This window comes from Dipodomys spectabilis, unplaced genomic scaffold (assembly GCF_019054845.1).
Source record: "Dipodomys spectabilis isolate Male_0828 unplaced genomic scaffold, ASM1905484v1 ptg000375l, whole genome shotgun sequence".
Lineage (NCBI taxonomy): Eukaryota > Metazoa > Chordata > Mammalia > Rodentia > Heteromyidae > Dipodomys > Dipodomys spectabilis.
The window spans coordinates 693,098-720,527 of NW_024871052.1; the positions used below are offsets into that span (position 1 = coordinate 693,098).

General features: G+C 41.8%; 1 protein-coding gene across 4 annotated transcripts in view; it reads left to right on the plus strand.

The window, feature by feature from the left end:
• Nsd1 (nuclear receptor binding SET domain protein 1) overlaps positions 1-27,430 on the plus strand; it is a 96,530-nt gene that overhangs the window by 44,491 nt on the left and 24,609 nt on the right. For all 4 annotated transcript variants that reach the window (XM_042667052.1, XM_042667053.1, XM_042667054.1 and 1 more), the window contains 7 exons: positions 1,462-1,586; positions 5,772-6,039; positions 10,252-10,361; positions 15,743-15,818; positions 17,583-17,701; positions 18,533-18,676; positions 26,965-27,088. In XM_042667052.1, coding sequence (XP_042522986.1) covers positions 1,462-1,586; positions 5,772-6,039; positions 10,252-10,361; positions 15,743-15,818; positions 17,583-17,701; positions 18,533-18,676; positions 26,965-27,088 — 966 coding nt within the window. The remainder of the gene's footprint in view (positions 1-1,461; positions 1,587-5,771; positions 6,040-10,251; positions 10,362-15,742; positions 15,819-17,582; positions 17,702-18,532; positions 18,677-26,964; positions 27,089-27,430) is intronic.

Genomic DNA, 27,430 nt, shown 5'->3' on the forward strand with positions numbered 1-27,430 from the left:
CCCTGAGATTTTTTTACTCAAGGCTAGTGCTTTTCCACTGTGAGCCACAGCTGAACTTTTGGTTTTCTGGTGGTTAGTTGGAAATAAAGTCTTACAGGGACTTTACTTCATGGGCTAGCTTTGAACTACGGTCCTCAGATCTCAGCCTCCAGTGTAGCTAGATTACAGGCATAAGCCACCAGTGTTTGGGTTTTTATATCTTATTTGCATAAATAGTGTCTAAGGAATAAAAGCTTTTGAGAAGTTTGTGCTGTCTATGACCTTTTTTATTTTGGCTTTAACTTGTTTGCTTTTGCTTATATGTGTTTTGTTGCTGTTGTTGTTTTGTTGTTGGTGGGACTTGAACTCTGGGTTTGGGAGCTGTCTCTGAGCTCTTCAGCTCAAGGCGAGGGCTCTACTACCACTTAAGCCACAGCGCCACTTCTGTTTTTCTGATGGTTTATTGGAGATAAGAGTCTTACAGACTTTCTTGCCCTGGCTGGCTTTGAACCATGATCCTCAGATCTCAGCCTCCTGAGTAGCTAGGATTTCAGGGTGAGCCACCAAGCACCCGCTTGCATATAATTTTTAAAATCACGTTGAAAGTATATATAGAGATAGATAAGATAGATAGATAGATAGATAGATAGATAGATAGATAGATAGATAGATAGATAGATAGATAGAGCTATTTATATGTCTATTACTTACAGGGGCTGGGATGGTGGCTCGGTGGTAGATTGCTTGCCTTTCATGCATGAGGCCCTGGGTTTCATTCCACAGGACCACATAAGCAGAAAAAGCTGGAAGTGGTGCTGTGGCTCAAGTGGTAGAGAGCTAGCCTTGAGCTGAAGAACTGAGGGATGGCATCCAGGCCCAGAGTTCAAGCCCCACGACTGACCAAAAAAAAAAAAAGTATATATATACATTACTCATTTCTATAATGAAACTAATTTTAGTTATTTCTCTAAATTCACAATTGTAACATGATTTTGCTTAGGTAAATATTCAGTCTAAATGTCTAACATGGTGCAGAATCCAGAGTTATGTTATTTAAAACAACCTGTGGTGTCTAATAAAGTCAAAATGACATAAAATGGAACAGATATACTTACTTGGCATTTGTTTATTTATATTTATAAGGATAGGATCATATGCTCCAATTTACCTGATTTATGTCTTACATTTCTAAGTACACATCTATTTGTATTAGTGTCAGTCTAGAAGATAATTTTCAATTTCATGTTTTCTTTCTTATGATTAAATAGGCTGCTTGTTTGATATGATGTGTTTCTGTATAACATTACCTCACCTCCATACACCAATTTTGCTATGATATACCATAATAATTTTGAGGGTCTTGTCATATAAGTAGGATCTTTTTGCGTCTTGATACTTTTGGGACTATGGGGATAGTTTCATGAAATAGTGGCATTTCCTCTGGGGTTTTGGTTAATACTGAACATATTTCTCCTTATTTAGCTGTGCCATTAGAGAAGAAACGCCTTAGGAAGCCAAGCAAGTGGCTTCTAGAATATACAGAAGAATATGATCAGATATTTGCTCCTAAAAAAAAACAAAAGAAGGTACAGGAACAGGTGCACAAGGTATGTTTCAACATTTTAGCAACTTGCTCCTATTTGGAAATTGCAGTTTTGTCTTCCTGAGACAATAATTGTTTTTCATGGGGGATGGAATTATTTCATTGTGAAATACCCACTCATGGATGCAACGTATTCCAATTAATCTCACCTCATGGCTCCCTTCTCCCACTTCCGTAATTTCAGCAAGCTTCATTTTTCTGTTTTCATGCAAATCACTTGGGCCACATTCAGCATTCATCCTCATTTACCCTGCTCGTAATCCCAAGCCCCCTTCCTGCTAGTGCTTAGCTCCAGCAGAATTTGTTTCTCTTTCCTTAATCCCTTTCAAACTCCTATTGATTCACAGCTTCCATGGAGACTATTTATGCTGTTTTCTTTATGTTTGGTATGTACTTCAAAATCATTTTCTCTCTGTTCATCTGTTTCTTTCTCTGGTTCTCGCTCTCCTCTCCTTTTCCTCTCTCCCTTCTTCTGAGTATCCTTTAGTTAGACTACATGAAACAATTTCATTAATTAGAATCTGACCCTTTCAGGTTTTTTTCAATTATCATTAGTTTCTAGTATAGTACGTAGAGTTTTTTAGTTACTTAGGATAAATGAATCTATATATTGTAGGTCTGTGTATATTTTTCCCTCTTCTGAAGAATAATTATTCATAGAACCTGGCCCTGAGTTATCTCAGTACTGTTTTTGTTATTTTTGATGCCAGTATTGGGGCTTGAGCTCGGCTTGGACACTATTCCTTAGCTTTTTTCACCACCATTTGAGCCACAGTTCTACTTTCATCTGTTTGTGGTTAATTGGAGATGTAAGACTCACGGACTTGTCTCACTGAGCTGGCTTCAAATCACCAGCCTCAGATTTCAGCCTCCTGAGTAGTTAGGATCACAGCTGTCAGCCATTGGTGCCTGGCTATTTGCTATGTTCTTTTTTAAGTGGATATTAGAACTATAAGCTTTATTGATGGTTTTGTATCAAATACTGCCTGCACTAGAAGGTCTGTAATATCCACTTACATATAATGGGGGTTGATTCCTCTCTTTCATGTTATATTTTTATCCCTGTTTCTTCAAGAAGCATTTCATGTTATATTTTTATCCCTGTTTTTTCAAGAAGCAGTAAGCTATATGTGTTGTTTGATTCCAAAGGAATCCTCTACCTCCTTGTCTTTTCTCTTTTCTTTTGTCAGTTATAGGGCTTGAATTCTGGGCCTGGGGGCTGTCCCTGAACTCTTAAGCTCAAGACTAGCACTCTACCACTTGAGCCACAGTGTCACTTCCGGCTTTCTGAGTGTTTTATTGGAGATCAGAGTCTCACAGTCTTTTCCTGCCCGGGCTGGCTTTGAACCGTAATCCTCAGATCTCAGCCTCCTGAGTAGCTAGGCGTGAGCCTCTGGTGTGCAGTGACTTAAGATTTTTCTGTGTCTGTGCCCCAGTCCTGAGGCTTGAACCTCAGGGTCTGAGTACAGTCTCTGCATTTTTTGCTCAAGGCTGGTGCTCTACCACTTGAGCCACAGATCTACTTGTGGCTTTTTGCTGGTTAATGGGAGATAAGAATCTCTTAGACTTTCCTGCCCAGGTTAGCTTTGACCTTTGATCCTCAGATCTTAGCTTCTTGAGTGGCTAAAATTACAGATGTGAGGCTTGTATGTTTTTTGTGACTTCATTGTGTCTTAAATGGATTTTCTTATTATTTATTTGACAGCCCTGGGTCTTGAACTCTACCATTTGAGTCTCAGCACTGCTTCTGGTTTTTTGTATTTATGTGGTACTGAGGAATTGAACCTACGGCTTCATGCATGTTAACTGAGCATTGTACCACTAAGCCACATTTCCAGGCATGCATTTTCTTATTTTTAAGGTTATAGTAAAATATATAGCGTTTAGTTTGGTTTTGTGGATGCGTCTTTTTCTACTTTAAGGCCCATTGGCAGTTTGTTGGCCAAAGTCTAGGAGAGGTGAAATGGTCATTTGAAGGCATGGAAACCCTACTGGCTAATAATTAGGAAAGATTGCTGACTTATTCTCTGGTTTTCAAGGGTGTGAGCTATACTAAATGGAGATTTTGATACATTAGTGGAATTCTAGTAGCAAATAAATGCATATCATTAAAAAAATTTGTAACAAAAAATGTATAGCAAAATATATAACAAAATTTGCCAGTTCTATGTCATTTAGTATAGTTCACACTGTTTTCCAAAAATATCCTCAACTATTTCCTGAAATTTGTTGCGTGCCATTACTGGGGCTTGAAATAAGGACCTCATACTCTTACTCAGCTTTCATTTTAAGAAATTTTCATGCCAGGCACCGGTGGCTCATGACTGTAATCCTGGCTACTCAGGAGGTTGAGATCTGAGGATCATGGTGTAAAGCCAGCCCCGGCAGGAAAGTCTGTATGACTCTCTCTGTTGAGATTCTTATCTCCAATTAGACATTAAAAAACCCAAAGTGGCACTGTGGCTCAAAGTAATAGAGCCCTAGCCTTGTGCAAAAGGGCTCAGAGGCAGTATCTAGGCCCCAACTTAAAGCAAATAAATAAAGTTTAAGACCAAATAAAGAAATTTTCTTTTCTTTTTCTTTTTTTTTTTCTTTTGCCAGTTGTGGGGGCTGAACTCTGGCCTGGCGCTGTCCCTCAGCTCTTCAGCTCAAGGCTAGTGCCCTACCACTTGAGCCACAGCACTACTTCTGGCTTTTTTCTGCTTATGTGGTGCTGAGGAATCGAACCGAGGGCCTCATGAATGCAAGGCAAGCACTCTACCACTGAGCCAACTTACCAGCCTCCAAGAAAGAAATTTTCATCTTTCTAAATTGAAATTTGGTATCTAGTAACTAAAATTCCCATTTTCCTATAGACCCTGACAGCCACTATCTATCTGTCTCATTTGTCTCATCCATCTATCTGTGCTACAAGGCATAAATTCAAGTCATCTCACAATGGGCTTTTCTGTTCATGCCGAGTGTTCTACTGCTGTAGTCTTTTGCCATTCTCAGATCATAATCTCCTCTTTCTTTCCTTTTCCTTGGTTTGCTTGGTTGTAGCGCTTAAATTCAGGGCGTAGGGGCTGGGAAGGTGGCTCAGTGGTAGAGCGCTTGCCTTGCATGCATGAGGCCCTGGATTCCATTCCTCAGCACCACATAAGCAAAAAGAAAAAAGCTGGAAGTGGCATTGTGGCTTAAGTGGTAGAGTGCTAGCCTTGAGCTGAAGAGCTGAGGGACAGTGCCCAGGCCCAGAGTGCAGGCCCCACAACCGGATCCCCTCTCCCCCCCCCCCAAAAAAAAAAAAAAAATTCAGGGCCTATGCACTGTCCCTAAGCTCTTTTACTCAATGCTTTTTTGCCCTGAGTGAGCCACAGCTCTACTTCCAGTTATCTGGTAGTTGATTGAAGAAAGAGGCTCAAGATGGACTTTTCCTGCCTGGGTTGTCTTTAAATTGCGATCCTCACATCTTAGCCTTCTGAATAGTTGGCATTGTAGGCATGTGCCCCTGTTGCTAGTGCTTTTAGATAATTTTATTAATGGAATTACTTCTAATTCTGTGTTTGGCTTATTTCTGGTTGCATAACGTTCTCAGGTTCAACTGCTGTTTTTGTGTCAGCATCTCTTCCTTATTAAGTACATTGTTCTTTTTCCTTTTTGTCTTTCTAATTTATAACAGTTTTGTCTTTTTTTGTTGTTTTGGTGTGGAGTTTGAACTCTGCTTGCACATTGTCACATTGTTCCTAAGGTTTTCTTTTCTTCTTCTCCTTCTTTTCTTTTTTTTTTTTTTTGGTATCAGTCGTGGGGCCTGAACTCTGGGCCTGAGCACTGTCCCTGAGCTCTTCAGCTCAAGGCTAGCATTCTACCACTTGAGCCACAGCACCACTTCCGGTTTTTTCTGTTTATGTCGTACTGAGAAATGGAACCCAGAGCCTCAATGCATGCAAGGCAAGCACTCTACCACTGAGCCACCTTCCCAGCCCCTGTTCCTGAGGTTTTCAAGGCTACCACTTTGAGCCACAGCACCACTTCTAGTTTTCTCGTGGTTAATTAGCCGAGGTAAAGTCTCAGGGACTTTACTGCTTAGGCTGGCTTTGAAACAATCCTCAGATCTCAGCCTGCTGAGTAGCCAAGATTACAGGCATAGGCTGCCAGTAGTAACTTGCTGCAGTTTGGTCTTTTACATTCTATTTGTGCATTCTGATTTTAGGTAAGTTCCCGCTGTGAAGAAGAAAACCTAGTTCGGTGTCGTGCTAATGCTCAAAACAAGCAGGTGGATGAGAATTCTTTGATTTCAACCAAAGAAGAGCCTCCAGTTCTTGAGAGGGAAGCCCCATTTCTAGAAGGGCCTTTGGTTCATTCAGACCTTGGAGGTGGACATGCTGAGTTGCCACAACTGACCTTGTCTGTACCTGTGGCTCAAGAAGTGTCTCCCCAGCCAGCTCTTGAGTCTGAGGACCTGGTTGTTAAAACCCCAGGTAAGGTGGAGATGGGATCTCAGAAAAAAAGCAGATGTGATTGTAGGCAGTAAAGATTTAAAGCAATATGACTACGTACAACAAATTGCCCACTTTTTTTTGGTAAGAAGTCTTTAAAATAGTTACTGATTTGATATCCTTTTCTAAGTACAAATTAGTTTGTGATGCAATTTGAAGAGGACCTATTTATAAAAATACCCTATTTGTTTTGTTTTGTTTTTCATGCTAGCTGATATCCACTTAATCAGGTTAACAGAATTTGGTTACGGGCGTTGTTCACTAGTGGAGTAAAAACCTGAATCCCATGCTCTAGGCACCAAGTCCACCAGCCCCTCTGTTTCTTGAAAAGTTATTTGATCTTTGAACTTGTTTCTTCATGTGTAAAATAGAGACCATATTATAATAATGTATAGTGTTATATTTGAACAGAGTAAGCAGCTAATAAGTATAAATGTTCCCTAAAACGAACACTTACCAATTTATAATTCATTATATGCATGTGACAGAGGAAAGTTAGGTCTAAACACACATCCCAGGTACTTTTTCTCTATTAAATGTTTTGTTTTGTTTTTGTACCAGTTCTGGGGTTTAAACTCAGGACCTGGTGCTATCTCTGAGCTTTTTTTTTTTTTTGTTACTTAAGGCAAGTACTCTACTACTTGAGCCACAGTTCTACCGGCTTTTTTGCTGCTTACTTGGAGATAAGAGTCTCACAGGTTTTCCTGCCAGGGTTGGCTTTGAACCAAGATCCTCAGATCTCACCTTCCTGAGTAGCTAGTATTACAGGTGTGAGCCATCTATCTGGCTAATTTTTTTTGGGGGGGGGGGTGTCTTGGGGTCTGTACTCAGGGCTTGGGTGCGGTCTCTGAGGTCTTGCTCAAGGCTAGTACTCTACCACTTTGACCCATAGCACCACTTCTGGTTTCCTGGTAATTAATTGTAGCTAAGGATCTTAAGGACTTTACTGCCTGGCTGGCTTTGGACCCCAATCCTCAGATCTCAGCCTGTTGAGTTGGTAGGATTACAAACACGAAACACTGGTACCTGGCTAGATTCCAAGGAATGGGAATCTCTTGTGTATACCTTTAAATTTTCCATATAATTTTTTACCTCTGTATTATTTTTGATGTTTTTATTAACTCAAGCCCTTGTACTTTCTATGCAGTGGCTCTATCCCTTAAACCACTTTGCCAGCTTTTTTTTTTTTTTTTTTTGACATTGTTTACTTTTTTTTTTTGGGTCTGGTCGCAGGGCCTGAACTCTGGGCCTGGGCGCTGTCCCTCAGCTCTTCAGCTCAAGGCTAGCACTCTACCACTTGAGCCACAGCGCCACTTCCGGCTTTTTTCTTTTTGCTTATGTGGTGCTGAGGAATCGAACCCAGGGCCTCAGGCATGCAAGGCAAGCGCTTTACCACTGAGCCACTTTCCCAGCCCCGACATTGTTTACTTTTGAGATAACATCTTTTTTTTTTTTTTTTTTTGTCCCTGACCCAGATTGGACTGCAATCCTTCTATTTGTGCTTCCCTACAGAGCTGGGGATGACAAGTGTAATTTGCTACACATAGCCATTGTTTGAGATAAAGTCTTGAAAACTTTTTTGGGTAGGCTGGCCTCAAACCCTGATCTCCTCAGTGTCTACTTTCTAATAACCAGGATTACAGGTTGATCCACTGTGTGTAATTTGTTTTACCTAAAATACAAAAAGTAAAGAAAGAGAAAAATCCTGGTAATGCTTATTCTAATAAGCAGAACCAAAGTATTTTTTGCTTTGTTTTTATTTCAGTTCACTTGTTTTAGTACAGTTCTAATCTAGGGCCTTACACATCTTAGTTTAATACTGTACCATTGGGCTATATCCCTGGCCTACAATTTTTTTTAATTTTGCCAGTCCTGGGATTTGAACTCAGGGCCTGGACACTCTCCTTGGGCTTCTTTTTTTTGGTCAGTCATGGGCTTGAACTCTAGGCCTGGGCGCTGTCCCTTAGCTTAAGGTGAATGCTCTACCACTTGAGCTACAGTGCCACTTCCAATTTTCTAGTGGTTTATTGGAGATAAGAGTCTTGCGTACATTTTTGCCTGGGCTGGCTTTGAATCAGGATCCTCAGATCTCAACTTCCTGAGTAGCTAGGATTACAGATGTGAGCCACGTATGCCTGGCTCTTGGGCTTCTTTTGCTCAAGGATAAAACTCTACCACTTGAGTCACAGCACCACTTCTGGCTTTTTCTGTGTATGTGGTACTGTGGAATTGAACCCAGGGTTTCATGCATGGGATGCAGGCACTATACCACTAAGCCACATTCCCAGTACCTGATTTTTTTTTTTTTTTAAAAGATAGGAAAAGCTGAGCATTGATGGCTCACCTCTAATCTTAGCTGTTCAGGAGGTTGAAATCTAAGGATCATAGTTTGAAGCATAGGAAGAAAGGTCTATGAGTCTCTATTTCAGTTTAATATTCAAAAGTCAACTTAGAAGTATTGAAGTTCTAGAGCTTCAGCTGTGAGCAAAAAAACCAAACCAAGAGCAAGTAACACACACAGACACACACCCCCCCCTCTGTACCTGCATGTACACAAAGAAAATAAACTTACTAGGGGCTGGGAAGGTGGCTCAGTGGTAGAGCGCTTGCCTTGCATGCATGAGGCTCTGGGTTCGATTCCTCAGCACCACATAAGCAAAAAGAAAAAAATCAGGAAGTGGTACTGTGGCTCAAGTGGTAGAGTGCTAGCCTTGAGTTGAAGAGAGTGCCTAGGCCCAGAATTCAGGCCCCCCGACCAGACCCTCCCCCCCCCCAAAAAAAAAAAAATAAAAATACTTACTTTAGTATTGTGAACCAAATTCTATAATTTTTAACAGCAGTCTTTAAAGGTGTGTGTGTGTGTGTGTGTGTGTGTGTGTGTGTGTGTGTGTGTGTGTGTGTGTGTGTGTGTTCTATCGTGGGGCTTGAACTCTGGGCCTGGGCGCTGTCCCTCAGCTCTTCAGCTCAGGGTGAGCGCTCTACCACTTGAGCTACAGCACCACTTCTGGTTTTCTGGTGGTTTATTAGAGATAAGAGTCTCATGGTCTTTCCTGCCCCGGCTAGCTTTGAACCTCGATCCTCAGATCTCAGCCTCCAGAGTAGCTAGGATTACAGGTGTGAGCCACCAGCGCCCAGCAGTTGTTGTGTTTTTTTAGCTTTAAGGCCAGAGCACGCATTATAATCCTGATTTATTTGCCCAGAATCTAGCCTGAATTTTACTTCCTTTGTCTTTGCCACCAAGTAAATGCCGTAAATACAATTTTTGCCCTATTACAGTTTATTATTTCATTTCTCTCTTACTTTTTAGCAACTTTTTAATTTTTTTGCTGGCACCAGGATTCAAACTCAGCATTGTTTTCTTAGCTCTGCTGACACTCTACCACTGGAATTGCTTTCCAAGTTTATCACTCTTAGTTTATGGTCGAAAGTGAATATACATAAGAACATCCTCCCAGCCAGGCACTGGTGGCTTAACTCCTGTAATCCTAGTTACTCGGGAGTCTGGGATCTGAGGATCATAGTTTGAAGCCAAGTTAGGCAGGAAAGTCTCTGAAAATTGTAACTAGCCATCAAAAATAAAGCCAAGGGGCCTGGGAAGGTGGCTCAGTGGTAGGGCGCTTGCCTTGCATGCCTGAGGCCCAGGGTTCGATTCCTCAGCACCACATAAGCAAAAAAGAAAAAAGCCAGAAGTGGTGCTGTGGCTCAAGTGGTAGTGCACTAGCCTTGAGCTGAAGAGCTGAGGGATAGCGCCCAGGCCCAGAGTTCAAGCCCCACAACTGGACCCAAAAAAAAAGCCAAAAACCTAGGGTCAGGTGGCTCATGACCCTAGGTGCTGTCCCTCACTTTCTCTTTGCTCAAGGCTAAAGCTCTAGCACTTGAACCACAATGCCATTTCTGGCATTTTTTGGTAATTTATTGGTGGTAAAGAGTTATGGACATTCCTGTCCAGGCTGGCTTCAAACCACCATCCTTAGACCTCAGCCTTCTGAGTAGGTAGGATTATAGGCGTGAGCCACCAGTATCCAACTTTATTTCCTTTTAGAAATACTTTATTATAAATAAGTTCTCTTCATGTCCATCCTCAGATATGGATAGTACATATATTATGCCTTTTTTATATTACACAGATTTTTTTTTCAAAATTAACTTGTGCCTGGTTTCTAAGTCATTTAATGAAAAGTACATGCATTTCAGGGAATTATGAAAGTAAACGTCAAAGAAAACCAACAAAGAAACTTCTTGAATCCAATGATTTAGACCCTGGATTTATGCCCAAGAAAGGAGACCTTGGCTTTTCTAGAAAGGTATGTTATTTTTGTCAATTGTAAAATAGAGTTAAGCCCTTGGAATACCGAATTTTAAAAAATCTTTTTATTATAAAGCACACTGATGTGCTTATGCAGTAGTCTTCTCTTTAAGGGTTTGCTATCTGCAAGCTCAGGTAACTGGTCAGTTGCAGTTTGAAAATAGTAATTTGATGAACAGTTGCTAAATGTAAAATGCACACATTTCTGAGTAGTGCCGTAAACTCCCTCAGTATTCCCAGCTGGCTGGTCCACTCTGTCTTATTCTAGATGTAACCATCTCACCTGCAACCCATGTCAGTCACTTAGTAGATGTGAGGCAATTAGATCAGCCATCTTGGCATAATGCGTGGGTTCAAGAAACCCCTGTGTCACTTCATAATGGCTCCAGAATCCAAGAGTAGTGATACTGGCAACTCAACTATCCCAAGGAAAGAGTCTAAAGTGATTCTTTTAAGTGCAAATTTTGAGCGTGATAAGAAAAGGGGAAAAACAATCATGTTGAGGCGCCTGCAGACTACAGGAAATTGTACAGAAGGAAAAAGAAATTTCAGCAAGTTGTACTGTTGCCTCTTGTCCTCCAGCAGTGATGGTAACAATGTGTGGTGGTTATTTCAAGTCAAGTAGACATTGAATATGTTGCAAAAGCCAACTATAGTGGCATTCACCTGTAATATTAACAATTCAGGTGGCTCACGGTTTGAGGCCAGCTTGTTCAAAAAGTTAGCAAAACCTTCCACCTCTACATACAAGCTAGGCATAGTAATTTAAGCTTGTAATTCCAGTTAGTGGAAGGTTTAAGTAGGAGAATTGAGGTTTGAAGAAAAGAGCATGACAACCTATCTGAAAAAATTCCTAAAAATTTAAAGGTCTGGGTGTGTGGCTCAAGTGTTGAATGTGCTTACCTTGCAGTCGCAATAATCTGAATTTGAAAACTTGGTATCGGTGTCCCCGTTTTTGTGAGTGGAAGATGGGAATTAAAAAATGATGTTCAGAGTGATAGCAAGCTGTTGTGTCACAAAGCACGGAGTCTGCGCTCTGCAGACTTAGGAAGGTAACCTGTAACAGGTGGCATGGAGCCATTTTTTATTTGTAATCCAGTTATACAGCTTACAGGAAACTCTCCAAACTCTGGAGAGGCTGTGTGAAGCACCTGCTGCCATATTTCTGACAGGGTTGAAGATGGTGATTAAGGAGAGGGAAGACCGTCCAAAGCAAAGTGTTCAGTTGAGAAGAAACCCAGCCTTTAAAAAAAGATGGCCAGTATACCCTACACTGCATAAAATGCAGAGGATGCGCCAGGGTGTGAAGCATGTTGGCTAACTCGTTTTTGTTTTTTTTTTTTTTATCGGGGCTTGAACTCTGGGCCTGGGCACTGTCCCTCAGCTCTTCAGCTCAAGGCGAGCTCTCTACCACTTGAGCTATAGTGCCACTTCTGGTTTTCTAGTGGCTTATTGGAGATAGGAGTCTCACAGTCTTTCCTGCCCAGGCTGGCTTTGAACTCCTGAGTAGCTAGTATTATAGGTGTGAGCCATCAGCGCCCAGCTATAGGTTAATTCTTGTGAGTACAGTTAGATATTTTGAGGCAGAGAGAAAACCACAATCACCTTTTTTCCTGACTGAAATCCTCTTGTCTGACTTACATATTCTGTCTCTTATTGCCACTTGTTTACTCTCAATGTATTTATTATATTGTGTAATAACTCAAAAGACCTAGCTTTTTGTTGAGTTCACAGATTGGGTTTTAGTAACCAAGAAAGCATCATTAAATGGTTGATAGAATAGAAAATTAACTCCAAGATAGATAATGGCTGCATAGATTTATTATTATTATTTTTATTTATTTTGGCCAGTCCTGGGAACTCAGGGGCTGGTCCTGGGATCTTTTAGCACTCTACCACTTGAGCCACAGCACCACTTCCAGCCTTTTCTGTGTATGTGATACTGAGGAATAGAACCCTGGGCCTCATACATGTTACGCAAGCACTCTACCACTAAGCCATATTATTTGTTTAGAAAGGTTTTCTTATTTCTTGGGTGAGGGGAGGGGCATATGTTACTGGAGTTTGAATCAGGGCTTCAAGCTTGCCATCAACCACTCTACCATTTGATCGATACCCTTAGTCTATTTTCTTTAACTGTTTGCTCAGGGACAGCTTCAGACCTTGCTTTCTTACCTGCAGAGCTAGTACTAGAAGCACACACCACCATGTCCAGTTTATTCCTAGTTTTTTTCCATCCTTTTTTTTTTTTTTTTTGGTCAGAACTTCATACTTTTTTAAAAAAACATTTTATTGTAACGATGCTGTACAGAGGCCCATCCTATTTTTTTGTCCTTCCTGTTATGTCCCTTGCAGCTGGGATTGCAGGAGTGAGCTAGCACATTCAGCTAGCTTTTTCTAGTGCCAATACTCGGCTTTGAATTCATGGCCTGATGCTTGTGATTGGATTTTTCACTCATAGCTGACACTACCTTTTGAACCCCACCCCTCCAGGGTAGCATTCGGGTATTTAGTTGGACATCTCATAGACTGAGACAGATAATTAATTTACTATTTAATTGGACATCTCCAGACTGGCTTTGAGTCACAATCCTTGGATCTTACTCTCCACGGATTGTAGATACAGCCAGCTCCTGTGCCTGGCTAGAAAATTTTCCTGCCCCCCCCTCATGTATCAGAAGTACCTTGGGATAGCCGGGCGCTGGTGGCTCACGCCTGTAATCCTAGCTACTCAGGAGGCTGAGATCTGAGGATCTCGGTTCAAAGCCAGCCCGGGCAGGAGAGACCGTGAGACTCCTATCTCCAATAAACCACCAGAAAACCAGAAGTGGCGCAGTAGCTCAAGTGGTAGAGTGATCGCCTTGAGCTGAAGAGCTGAGGCCAGCTCAGGCCTCAGGCCCAGAGTTCAAGCCCCACGGCCGACCCAAAAAAAAAGAAGTACCTTGGGGTAAATACTGGATATTCAGTTGCATACTGGGTGCTGGTGGCTCACCCCTGTAATCCTAGCTATTCAAGAAGCCGAGATCTGAGGATTATAGTTTGAAGTCAGCCCAGGCAGAAAAACATCCCCAAGACTCCTTTCTCCAGTAAAGTACTCAGAAAAGGCCAGAAGTAGACAGATGTGGTGGTTTAGTCCTAGCTCTTCAGGAGGCTGAGGCAAGAAAGTCCAAGAGACTCTTATTTCCAATTAACTACCACAAAACAGGATCTCAGTCTCCTGAGAATAGCTAGGATTATAGGCAGGAGACTTTGCTGTGGGCTATCAAGAAGCTTTATCATGATATCTTGACTATTGTTATTTATTTATTTATTTTTACTTTTGGTTGGTCCTGGGGCTTGAACTCTGGCCTGGGCTCTATCCCTGAGTTTTTGAGCTCCATATCTAGTGCTCTACTACTGGAGGCACAGGTCTACTTCTGGCTTTCTTGGAGATAAGAGAGAGACTCATGTTTCCTGCCTGGGCTGGCTTCAAACCAGACTTTTGCTGCTTAGTCTGGCTTCAAACAGTGATTGATGGTCAGATCTTAGCCTCCAGAGTAGCTAAGATTACAGGCAAGAGACACCGGTACCCAGCTGTGTTTATTATTATTATTTTATCATGGCCTTTAAAATGTTTCAGAAAACATTTTTTTAAATTTTATTTTATTTTTTCTGTTCTTGAACTCTGATCCTGGGCTCTGTCTCTGAGCTTTTACTCAAGGCTCATACTGTACTACTTGACCCACAACTCCATTTCCTGCCTTTTCTGAATAGTTTATTGGAGATAAGAGTCTCAAGTGACTGAGAATGTGGCTCAGTGGTAGAGTGCTTGTCTCCCATATATGAAGCCCAAAGTGAGAAGTTGCACTGTGGCTTAAGTGGTAGAGTGCTAGCCTTGAGCCAGAGAAGCTCAGGAAGAATTCCTGGGCCCTGAGTTGAAGGTCCAGGACTCCCCCCACTAAAAACAAACAACAAAAACTCATGGACTTTGCTGCTTGGGCTGACTGGGATCCTCAGGTCTCAGTTCCCTGAGGCACTGGGCAGAAAGCAAGATCTTACCTGTGAATGAAATAAAATCTACTTACTTGAGAGAAGTTTCCAAGGCATTTAGAAAAATTATTGTCTTAATGCACATTTGGGAGCCGGGTGATACTTGGGTTTGAACAATGGCTTGATTGCTAATCAGGTGCTTTACCACTGAGCCATATCTCTAGCGTGTTTTTCTTTTTATTGTTGTTGTTGGTCATGGGGCTTGAACTCCGGGGCTGGGTACTTGAGCTCATCAGCTCAAGGTGAGTGCTTGCTCTTGAGCCACAGTGCCATATCCAGTTTTTCTTGGTTTATTGGAGATAAGAGTCTCCTGGACTTTCCTGCCAGGGCTGGCTTTGAACTGCAGTCCTCAGCTCTCAGCCTCTTAAGTAGCTAGGATTGAAGGCACCAGCAACAGGTACCCAGCTTCCATTATGTTTTTCATTGGTCCTTTGATTTCATGAAAACAAGGTCTCACTTGCTGCCCAAGCCACATCTGGATTATGAGTCCAGTCATATAGACTTCTGTCATTGCTGGCATCACAGTTGTGCACCTGTGCTTTTAGATTTCTTCTGTTGAGAGTGGATGCTATGGACCTCATACTCCAAAGTAGTTAGGATTATATGTCTGAGCCCCTCCTACTTAGTTCTGAGCAGATTTTTTATTTTTTGTTTGCGTTTTTTGTTTTTTTTTTAGTGCTGGTATTTAAATTCTACCTCTTGAACGGCACTCAATAAATTTTATTTATATATGCTATTTCCTATGTAGATTCTGTTGAGCATCTACTATTACCACCTTTTGAATTGAGAGAAACCTTCTGGATTCAGTTTCATTAAAAATAGAACAACTGGGGCTGGGAAGGTGGCTCAGTGGTAGAGTACTTGCTTTGCATGCCTGAGGCCCTGGGTTCGATTCCTCAGCATCACATAAGTGAAAAGAAAAAAGCCGGAAGTGGCGCTGTGGCTCAAGTGGTAGAGCGCTAGCCTTGAGCTGAAGAGCTGAGGGACAGCACCCAGGCCCAGAGTTCAGGCCCCACAACCCAGACCTGCCAAAAAACAATTTAAAACAAAATAGAACAACTGGGGCTGGGAAGGTGGCTTAGTGGTAGAGTGCTGGCCTGGCATGTATGAGGCCCTAGGTTTGATTCCTCAGCACTACATAAGCAGAAAAAGCTGAAAGTGGCGCTGTGGCTCAAGTGATAGAGTGCTAGCCTTGAGCTGAAGAGCTGAAGGGCAGCGCCCAGGTCCAGAGTTCAGGCCCCACAACCGACAAAAAAAAAAAAATAGTAAAACTTACTTCTGTACATATGAGGTGAAGGGTTTTATTTTGTATCCTTTGGTGAATTATGTTGTCTCTCATTTACTTCTTAGTGCTATGAAGCTGTTCGCTTGGGGAATGGCATTACGGATTCATGTACTGGAGCTCATTTGAAAGAGTTTGGTGGAGGTGAGTATTTTTGAGATATAGAACATGTTAATGGAGTTGTAAAGTTGAAACTTAGTTGTCAAGAATATGTATTACATACGTAAGCAAGACTAGTAAAATTACTAGTTTGGGAATTATTTGCCCAAAATTCCCTTCCTAAAACTGCGTAACACTAGAAAATTCTGTCAGGCTTTAATACTTAGTCAGTTAAATGAAGTTATATTTAATGTTTGCATTAGTAAATATTTGGCACAATAGAAAAATTGTGCTAGTTTTTCTGCTAGAAAATTAAAAAATTTTTTCCACCAACTCCATAACTATAAAATTGGAATCTAACTGGAGAAGGAAATCATAAATTACCTGAGGCATTTGTCACATCTAAATTGACTGGGTTTTGCAACAGTTTAGTTAGTTAGCATATGCTTGAAAAAGATTGCATCCATATGCAATCTTTGGGGGGGGGGGGGGGGGCCTCTGGTCGTGGGGCCTGAACTCTGGACTTGGGCGCTGTCCCTCACCACTTCAGCTCAAGGCTAGCGCTCTACCACTTGAGCCACAGCGCCACTTCTGGTTTTTTTCTTTTTGCTTATGTGGTGCTGAGGAATCGATCCCAGGGCCTCAGGCATACAAGGCAAGCACACTACCACTGAGCCACCTTCCCAGCCCTGAACGTATTCTTTTTTAATGGTTTGTATGTATGTGTAAGGGGGTGTTCGTTGGCTTGAAGTCAGGGCCTGGGTATTGTGTCTGAGCTCTTTTGCTCAAGGCTAGAGTTCTACCATTTCGAGCCACAGTTCCACTTTCTGGGTTTTTGTTGTTGTTGTTGTTGTTGTTTCTGTCATAGGGCTTGAACTCTGGGCCTAGGCGCTGTCCCTGAGCTCTTCAGCTCAAGATGAGTACTCTACCACTTGAGCCACAGTGCCACTTCCAGCTTTTTCTGCTTATGTGGTGCTGAGGAATTGAACCCAGGGCCTCATGCATGCAAGGCAAGCGCTCTACCACTGAGCCACCTTCCCAGCCCCGAACCCTTGTTTTTTTGATAGTAATGTACCAATTTTCCTTCCAAGTGCCTTCTGGCCACCTCCTCATGCTTTTCAGGTGTGAGCTGGCCCTGAACTCTTGTGATCTATCACTTGAGCCTCAGTTCCACTTCCATCTTTTTTGTTAGTTAATTGGAGATAAAAGTATCAGCCTTTAACTGTGGTGTGACAGTGGTGATTCTCAGATCAGCCTCCTGAGTAGCGTGCAGGTATGAGCCACTGCAGGCATCTGTCATGCTTTTTGCATGCCCTTTTCTCCTTTGTCAGCATTCATTTTGTTAAACAGGTGATTGTTCACCATTGGACTCTTCCCTTAAGTATGCCATCATTTTGTCATTTCAGTGTTAATTATTACATAGTGATACGTAGTTTATTGGCTCTAATCTTTCAGTCTAGAGATAGGTATCTCTTCCTGGCTCTTAAGTGGTATCTCTTAATTTGAAAGGTTTTAAGATCCTTGAGAAACTGTAGAAATTGTCCTTTCAATGACATTAACATATATTTATAATTTAACATATGTAAAACTATTTACATGTGGTTATTTCTCCAACTAGTTATGAAGTCAGTTATTGGTGTCATTTTTTTCGTTTCTCCTGCTTTGTAGCTCATGAAACTAGAGAGTTTTAATGAGTTTTAAAATCAGCTTCCTGTAACCAACCATAATTCTGTGAGATCTCTTTATTTTAGGATAGGAGTTCTTAACCATGTAATGACCGGTTCGATAACACTTATTTTCCTGTCATAGGCGCTACCAAGATATTTGATAAACCAAGGAAGCGAAAACGGCAGAGACATGCTACAGCCAAGATGCCATGTAAAAGAGTGAAAATTGAAGACTCATCAAAAGAAACACCAAACTCAGAGGTACTACTCAGTTCTCATCTTTTGACCTTCAAAAAGAAGCTACTTTTCACATTAGAAGTTACAGCCCTGTCCCCTGAGTTTTTGTTTTTGTGGTTTTTTAAAAAAAAGAATAGTATGGCTAATATGATAGCTCATAGGCTAAAAATCCTGGAATGAGAGAACTTGATGTTAGGAAAATAAGACACATAAAGCCTTTTTAAAAGGTCTGTGCTATGTCAGATGGAACCCCTTACCTTAGATAATGCCCTTTAGTTGAGACTACTGAGATTAATTGGAAAATTCATTTGCTTTTTTCTTTACCACTCATTGCTTCATTTGGGGGTAAATTAACTTTCAAGACACAGATCAATTTAAAACCATTTCTTTTCAGTGTCACTCTAGTTGGATTGACTGGACTTGCAAGTCAAGTTAAAAGAGCATTAGAACCAGTCAGGTCAGCATCACACATAATGATGCAGAATGTCTCTTTCCAGAACAATTTGAATAGCATGCCCAAGCAGGGCGTTATTTAGGAAATTCGGTCTTGGAATGACAGATAAGTAAGCAAATAAACTTAAGAATGTTTTCTCTCCCTTAGTGAACCCTTTAAATGGAACAGCCAAAAAAGTTCCAGTGGAACAGCCTCAGAGCAGTTAGTGGCAGGGCATGAGGCGCCCACTACCCGCCCAATCACAGCAGGGTTAGAACTAACATTGCATGCAGTCCGCCCGCGTGATTGGCTGAACATCTGTAAGTGCTTAATGGCTAGACAAATAGCAGCCCAGAGGGAGGGGTCAGATGGAGGAGACACCAGTAATACAGATGTGGGACTTTTATTTTTTTCTCTGCAAGGGAGAACTGATGACTCACAGGACTGCTGAAAGCCCCAAAGAGACTGTTGAGGAGGGTGTAGAACACGACTCTGGGATGTCTGCATCCAAGAAATTGCAGGTTGAACGAGGAGGAGGAGCTGCACTCAAAGAGAATGTTTGCCAGGTAGAGGATACTCACACCATGTATTTTCATTGATTGTTTGAGTTTGTTACCTGAAGCATGTCTGAGGTGAGAGCTCGATATCTGTGATTACCTTGTCACATAGTATTCCCGTTCTGTACCCCTTGGAGTGTTGAGAATCTTTCATGGTGTATGGAATTTTCCAAGTATTATTTTGTTTGTTTGTTTGTTTATCGGTTTTGGGACCTGAGTGCTGTCCTTCAGCTCTTTAGCTCAAGGCTAGTGTTCTACTGCTTGAGCCACAGCGCCACTTCCAGCTTTTTCTGCTTATGGAATTGAACCCAGGGCCTCATGCATTCAAGGCAAGCACTCTACCACTGAGCCACCTTCCCAGCCCCTCCAACTATTATTTTTTTGATTTTCTTTGTTCTCTAAAGAGGTCTCTTTAGAAGACCTATCATTTGAATTTTTCTTACTTAATAATACATTATACTGTGTCAGTTTTAATAACCTTTTAATCATCCTAACAATCCATAAGGTAAATTCTATTTTTTTTTTTCTTTCTCGAGTCTGAATATAATAAGGCTTCCTGCTCCTTTCTGCTTTGTTTGGCTGCTATTTTTGTAGTTCGTTCTTTTTGACTGGGCTGGAGTATTATTGCCCTATTTACATTTCCTGACTTAACTGGTATGCTGGGCATACACCACCTTACCTATCGTTTTCTACTGAGATGGGGATCTCTTTCCAACTCCCCTCCACACTCTCTCTCTCTCTCTCTCTCTCTCTCTCTCTCTCTCTTTCAGTTGGCCCAGGTTTTCTGTCCATAGCTCAGCCTTCTGAGTAGCTAAGACAGTACACACGCACTACTGTATTCAGCTCTTGGTTGAGATGAGAGTCTCACAAACATTTTGCCTTGGCTGGACTCAAAGCATGACCCTCCCATTCTTAGCATCTTGAGCAGCTAGAAATACAGGCATAAGTCATCACATCAAGCTTTTTTTTTCCTCTCCTGATACTGGTGCTTGAATTCAGAAAACTTTCTTTTTTCACTTATTGCTAGTGTTCTGTCATTGAATCTATGCCACCGTTTCTAGTTTGTCTTTTTTTTTTTTTTGGGTCCGGTCGTGGGGCCTGAACTCTGGGCCTGGGCGCTGTCCCTCAGCTCTTCAGCTCAAGGCTAGCGCTCTACCATTTGAGCCACAGCGCCACTTCCGGCTTTTTTCTTTTTGCTTATGTGGTGCTGAGGAATTGAACCCAGGGCCTCAGGCATGCAAGGCAAGTGCTCTACCACTGAGCCATCTTCCCAGCCCTGGTGTTCTACTCTTGATCCAAACCTGCAGCCCTATTTTTCCTTCATTAATTGGAGCTTTTCAAACTTTTCTCCTAGAGCTAGCTTGAAACCTGGATCTTCCAATTTTCAGCTTTTTGAAGTATGTAGGATTACAGGTGTGAGCCTACTGACTGGATTTGGGTTTGCTTTTGTTGTTGTTGTTGTTGTTTGCTGGTCATGGCACTTGAACTTGGCCTTGATTCTATCCCTGAGCTCTTCAACTTAAGGCTGTATCACGTGTATCACATGTGCCAGAGCGCCACGTGTGCTTTTCTAGTGGTTAATTGGAGATAAGAGTCTCACAGACTGCCCCCTCTGGCTCTGAACCGTGACCCTTGGATCTCAGCTTCCTGAGTAGTTAGAATTACAGTTGTGAGTGACCGGTGACCCGCTGGGATTGCTGGTTTTTATTCTGTGTTATATCCTGGAATATTGGCTTGACTATTTTTATCTGTTTCTTTGCTGTCATTCATGTTTCATCACATTTGGACCTGCTCCCGAAGACACTATTAATCATCAAAGGTCATGGGTACTCAGTGAGCAAGACAAGTTAGAGGGTAAATACATTTTCTAGAGAGTATGAAAAGCAAAAAATTAAGCCATCTATGGTAGTATCATAGCAGGTCTACAATTCTAATTCTCTCTCTCTCTCTCTCTCTCTCTCTCTTTCTTTCTTTCTTTCTTCTTTAGCTAGTCCTGGGGCTTGAACTCAGGGCCTGGGCAATGTCCCTAAGCTTCTTTTGCTCAAGGCTAACGCTGTACCACTTGAGTCACAGTACCATTTCCGTTTTTTTCCTGTTCATGTGGTACTGAGAAATTGAACCCAGCGCTTCAGCATGCCAGGCAAGCACTTTACCATTAAGCCACATTCCCAGTGCTGTTGATTATTTTCTAATATTTTCTTTAAATTTTTATTATTTACTTTATTGAAGGAAAAAAGCTAATACAAAAGAAATCAAATACTTAGTGGTTGTATAAATATTGAGATCTCGAACTAGCAAATTAATACATGATGATAGAAGTCAAAGTGGTGTGGTTGGCAGAGGATCAGGATACTTAGGGTTAATTGGAAAGTGGCATAAGAGAACAATCTGAGTGATGGAAATGCCCTATGCTTTGTTCTATGGCCTGGTTATGGTACGAGTATTTCTTCTGAAGTTCATATACTGGAAATTTATTCCCCAATTTAATAACATTGGAAGATAATGCATCTTTAATAGAAAGTGAAGGTTATTAGGACATGAGGATAATCAGCCATAGGAGAGGGAAAAGTTGTTCTTAAAGGACCAGGCTAGTTAGTTCACTCTCCCTCCTTTTAATTTATTATTATTGTTATTATTATTGGTCGGTCGTGGGGCTTGAACTCTGGGCCTGAGCACTGTGCCTCAGCTCTTCAGCTCAAGGCTAGCACTCTACCACTCGAGGCACAACACCACTTCTGGTTTTCTATTGGTTTATTAGAGACAAGAGTCTCATGGACTTTCTTGCCCCGTCTGCCTTTGAACCAGGATCCTCAGATCTCAGCCTCCTAGGATTACAGGCATGAGCCACTGGCACCCAGCTTCTCCTCTATTTTTTCTTTTTTTTTTTGTCTTTTCTTTTTTGGTACTGGGGATCGAACCCAGGACGTTGCACTTGCTAGGCAAGCGCTTTGCCACTGAGCTACATCCCAGCCCTCCCCTCTTTTTTTTTTTAATACCAGTCCTGGGGCTTGAACTTACTTTTTGGGCACTGTCCCTGAGCTTCTTTTGCTCTAAGCTAGCACTCTACTACTTGAGCCACAGCCCCATTTCTGGCTTTTTCTGTTTTATGTTGTACTGAGGAATTGAACCCCAGGGCTTTATGCATTCTAGGTAAGCACTCTACACTAAGCCACATTCCCAGCCCTGCTGATTAATTGTTGATAAGAGTCTCTCAAATTTGTCTGCCCAGGCTGTTTTTGAACTGCTGTCCTTAGATCTGTGCCTCCTGAGTAGTTAGAAGTAAAGATATGAACCACTTGTTACGCAGCTCCAGTGAGTTTTCACAGCAGAGTGAGTCTGGCCCCTTCCTGGTGTCTTGCTTCCTCTCTTAGCAGTGTAATCTATTCTTCCCAAGCTTCTCTTATGTATTTTCGAGGAAGAATCACAAGCATTACAAGTTCTAGGCCAATGTGGTCTATGTAGGGGGAACTTGTCTTAAAAAGTGAGGAAAGCTGGGAGGCTCTGGCTCAAGCCTGTCATCCTAGCTACTCAGGAGGCTAAGATCTGAGGATCATGGTTCAGAGCCAGCCTGGGCAGGAAAAACCCTGAGACTCCTATTTCCAGTAAACCACCAGAAATCCGGAAGTGGCTCTGGCTCAAGTGGTAGAGCACTCGCCTTGAGATGAAGAGCTGAGGGACAGCGCCCAGGCCCAGAGTTCAAGACCCAACACTGACCAAAAAATAAAAATAAAGTGAGGAAAGCTGGATGCCAGTGGCTCACGCCTGTCATACTAGCTATTCAAGAGGCTGAGATCTGAAGATCGCAGTTCAAAGCCAGCCCAGGCAACCAAGTCCGTGGGACTCATATCTATAATTAACCACCAGAAAAATGGAAGTGGTATTGTGGCTCAAGTGGTAGAGTGCTAGTGTTGAGCTGAAGAGCTCAGGGACAGTGGCCAGGCCCAGAATTTAAGCCCCGCTGTGGGTGGGGGAAGGGAATGACAAAGTAGGGAAAAAGTGACCCCCCCTGATCCTGGCTTGAATTGTGTAAATTTGTTCTCCAGGTTAAATTTACTAGCAACTCCTTCTTTCACTTTTCAAGTAAATTTACATCACTAAAGAAGTAGTCTTAAAAATTTGCTCTTTAAGCTGGGCGCCGGTTACTCATGTCTGTAATCCTAGCTACTCTGGAGGCTGAGATCTGAGGATCAAGGTTCAAAGCCAGCCTGGGCAGGAAAGGTCATGAACTCTTTTTATCTCCAATAAACCACCAGGAAACCAGAAGTGGCACTGTGGCTCAAATGGTAGAGGGCTAGCCATGAGCTGAAGAGCTGAGGGACAGTGCTCAGGCGATATTTAATATAGGAAGTTAGCTGGGCACCAGTGGCTCAAGCCTGAAATCCTAGCTACTAAGAAGGCTGAGATCTAGTATCATGGTTCAAAGCTAGCCTGAACAAGAAAGTCCTTGAGATTCTTCTCTCTAACCATAAAAAGGCAGAAGTGGCACTGTGGCTCAAATGGTACAGTGCTAGCCTTGAGCACAGAAGCTGAGAGACAGACAGTACCTAGGTCCAGAGTTTAAGCCTAGGAACCACCAAAAAATAGAAAATAAAATAAAACAGGAAGTTAAATTTGTTTAGTGTGTATAAAGTTCTCATTGGCACAGATTATACAAAGCAATATGTAACATCACATTTTTCAGTTTCAGGTGTCAATTGTGAAGAATAGGAGTGAGGAACATTTGAGTATAACTTGGGCTGTAGGTTCATTAATGTCCTACATTGTTCCTTCAACCCTGCCTCATCACGCTGGCCTTTATTCCAAAGCTCTCCTAGTCATTTGTTTGTTTTTAAAATTAATTAATCCATATATATGTGCTAGTTCTGGGGCTTGAACTCCGGGTCTCTATTTTCCACTCACTGCTGACCCACTATCACTTTACGTCTTCACTTCCCATTTTTTATTTTTAAGTGTTATGTATGTATGTATGTTAATTGTGAGGCTTGAACTCAGGGCCTCAGCAATTTCCTGGAGCTCCTTTGGCTCAAAGTTAGTGCTCTGCCACTTTGAGCCACAGCAACGCTTCTGATTTTCTTGTAGTTAATTGGAGATTAAGAGTCTCATAGACTTTCCTACCCATGCTGGATTTTAATTTTTTTTTAATCAAAGTGGTTAATAGAAATTTATTTAAAAATTGATTTTCTATTCCAGGACATGCAGACAGCTAGCTACCTGCAATGAAAACATACTTTAAGCCTCATTTCTTGGTTTGAAGTTCAGTTGTTTCAAGTTGAATTGTCGTTAAATCTCCCTATCTCTCTGGCTTGGAATTATGATTTTTGTATATTTATTTTTACATCTATTTGTTTTTATTACAAAGGTGATATATAATGGGTTACTTTTTCATAAGTGAGGTAATGAATATGCTTTCCCTCCTTCCTCCCCAAGTCCTGGGGCTCGAACTCAGGGCTTGGAAACTACTGTTCCTGAGCTTCTTCAAGGCTAGTGCTCTACCACTTAAGCCATAGCGCCACTCCCAGCTTGTTCTGCTTATGTGGTACTGAGAAATCGAACCCCGGGCTTCATGCATGCTAGGCGAACACTCTACCACTAAGCCACATTCCCAGCCCTGAGTTTGTTTCTATTTGGACAGTGTCACCCCTTCCTTTCTTTTCTCCTAGTTTTTTCCTCCTGTCTCTACCCAAAGTTGTATAGTTCATTTTTACCATAGTGTCTACTGAGTACCTCCTGAGGGTTTAGGGAATTTAAGCCTGAGGCTCAGACATCTATCTTTTCTTTTCTTTTTCTTTCTTTTTTTTTTTTTTTTTGTGTGGTCGTGGGGCTTGAAATCTGGGCCTTGAGTTCTGTCCCTCAGCCCTTCAGCTCAAGGCTAGTGCTCTACCACTTGAGCTACTGTGCCACTTTCCGTTTTCTGGTGGTTTATTGGAAATAAAGAGTTTCATGGACTTTCCTGCCGGGGTTGGCTTTGAACCGCGATCCTCAGATATCAGCCTTCTGAGTAGCTGGGATTACAGGCGTGAGCCACTGGCACCCGGCTCAGGCATCTGTCTTAAGCTTTGTTGTTTTTAATTGGCCAAGGATCTGTTTTATTTCTTTGATTTTTTTTTTTTTTTTTTTTTTTTTAAATTTTAAAGATAATGGATTACTTAGCATGTAAGCTCTTACCTTTCCCTGTCCTGCCTTACACAGTAAATGTAATCAGCTCTGGTTTTCACTAGTTCTCTTCAGTAGATTTGTTTCCCTGGACAGATAATATTTGAATAAAACACATTATATTATGTTATTTCTGGTGTGTAACGTATAGTTAGCCTATGGTGGCTGGCCCTCTGCTGAATATATATGCAGCACATTTTCATTGCAGTTATTGAACAATGCGGCAAAACCACTATTTTCAGAGCGTGTATAGTGTATAAGGCAGTACATGTTCATCAAGAGATGATTTAAAATGTATGAAGGATGAAGGGCTAGCGCTATAGTACAGTGGTAGAGAGCATTTACCTAGAAAGCAGGTTTCATTTTTTGACTATCAGAACCAAAACAATAATAAAGTAGCAAACAAGATGGAAATAACATATATAACATGTATATACATATGCACACATACAGGCATACAAATACACAAGGGAGAATCGTGCAGACTATGTATAATAGATATTTCATTTTATATGAAGCACTGAACATCCAAACAGATTTTGGTAGCCTCCTGAGTAAGTAGCTCATTGACTATATGAAGCTTATAATAATTTTGAGGCCCCCCCCCCCCCCCCCCGCCCCGCCCCGCCTCGCCTGCCCATCTGCTAGTCCGCCCGTCCGGTGTTCTTGAACTCAGAGAGTGTACTCTGTTCCTGAGATTTTGTTGTTATTTTTTGTTTTGTTTTTGTTGGTTTGTTATTGTTTTAATAGCAAAAAAAGTAATTTTAAGATAATTATTTGTTTGGTCAGTTCTGGACCTTGAACTCAGAGCATGGGCATTGTTGCTGAGCATTTTTACTCAAGGCTATTGCTTTACCATTTGGAGCCACAGTTTCACTTCTAGTTTTCTGGTGGTTAATTGAAGATAAGAGTCTCATGGACTTTCCCTGGCTGGTTTTGAACTGAGATCCTCAGAATCAGCCTCATGAGAAGATTGAGCCCTCTACCACTTGAGCCACATTGCTACTTCCAGCTTTTTCTGCTTCTGTGGCCTCATGCATGCAAGGCAAGCACTCTGCCACTTGAGCCACAGCGCCACTTCTGGCTTCTGTTTTATGTGGTACTGAGGAATGGAACCCAGGGCTTCATGAATGCAAGGCAAGCGCTCTACCATTCAGTCACATTCCCAGCCCCTGATGTCTTTTATGTTTCTTTTGTTTTGTTTTTGGTGCTGGTTCTGGAGCTTGAACCTCAGGGTCTGAGAACTACTACTTAGCTTTTTTTGCTCCAGGCTAGTACTCTACTGCTTGAGCCACAGCTCCACTGCTGCCTTTTTGGTGGTTCCTGGAAGAGAAAAGTCTTAGGACTTTCTTGCTCAGCCTGGCTTTGGATCATGATTCTCAGATCTCAACCTCCTGTGTAGCTAGGATGGCAGTTGTGAGCCACTGGGACCTACCTAAGGCATATGATTCCTCTGATGGTTCCAAAGGCATCTGAAAAGACTTCAGACTTCACTAGGATTCCTTTTTGGACAACTATTAGGACCAAGGTCTGCCTGGCCCGTAACACTCACTTGCTTAAACTATTGGCTTATGGTTTGTTCCTTTGTTTGCATCATTTTTGTCTTAAATTCATTTTTTAGTTAGTAGCAGTTGCTTTAAAAAGTTTTCCCGTGCTGCTAAAATGAAATCTATGACTACAGTCCCTTGTCTCCTCCTGATTTTCACTTCTTTTTTCCTGTTGCTTGTGACTACGCTTCATGGTAGTGCACTGACAGTGACCTGCTTTGTGGTTCTCAAATACATTTGCTTTCTTTCTACAGGTTTTGGTACGTGGGCCATCTTTCAAATCTGCATTCAGAGCCTTGTCTGAGGCCATCCTAATCACCAATGCTAAGATAGCTGTTGGAATTTCCTACTTAATGCTGAGCATTATCTTGTATCTTTACTTTTTTTGTTGTTTGCTTATAATTTCTTTATCTAGAATCAGACAGAATCAAGGCCGTGAGGTTCCTGGCATCTGAAAAGGGTTATTTTTTGCATGGATGAAGGCATTTCATGTTGTTTGCCAAAGTTGCTTCCTAACTTTTGCCTTTATGAGAGCTTTTTATTTTGAATTTTCCAAAGCCTTTTTCTACAGACAGATCTGTTTCTTTCCCTTAACAGAACTGTGAGAAACTTGGCGAGCTGCTGCTGTGTGAGGCTCAGTGCTGTGGGGCTTTCCACCTGGAGTGCCTGGGCTTGACTGAGATGCCCAGAGGGAAGTTTATCTGTAACGAGTGTCGCACAGGTAAAGTAGATGCACAGCACACTTCTACCAGAGAATGTTTGAGTTTGAAGATTTGAAGTAAAAGGACTTTGGACATACTACTTTTTTTGGCAAGACTGTGATAGTTGCTACAAATAGAGGTTCCATGTGATATACAAATGAATAAGTTTATGCAGCACAAAAAGCACTGTATATGAGATAACTGTGATTTTATTTTTCTTTTCTTTTTTGGGTCGGTTGTGGGGCTTGAACTCTAGGCCTGGGCGCTGTCCCTTAGCTCTTCAGCTCAAGGCGAGTGCTCTACCACTTAAGCCACAGCGCCACTTTCGGTTTTCTGGTGGTTTATTGGAGATAAGAGTCTCA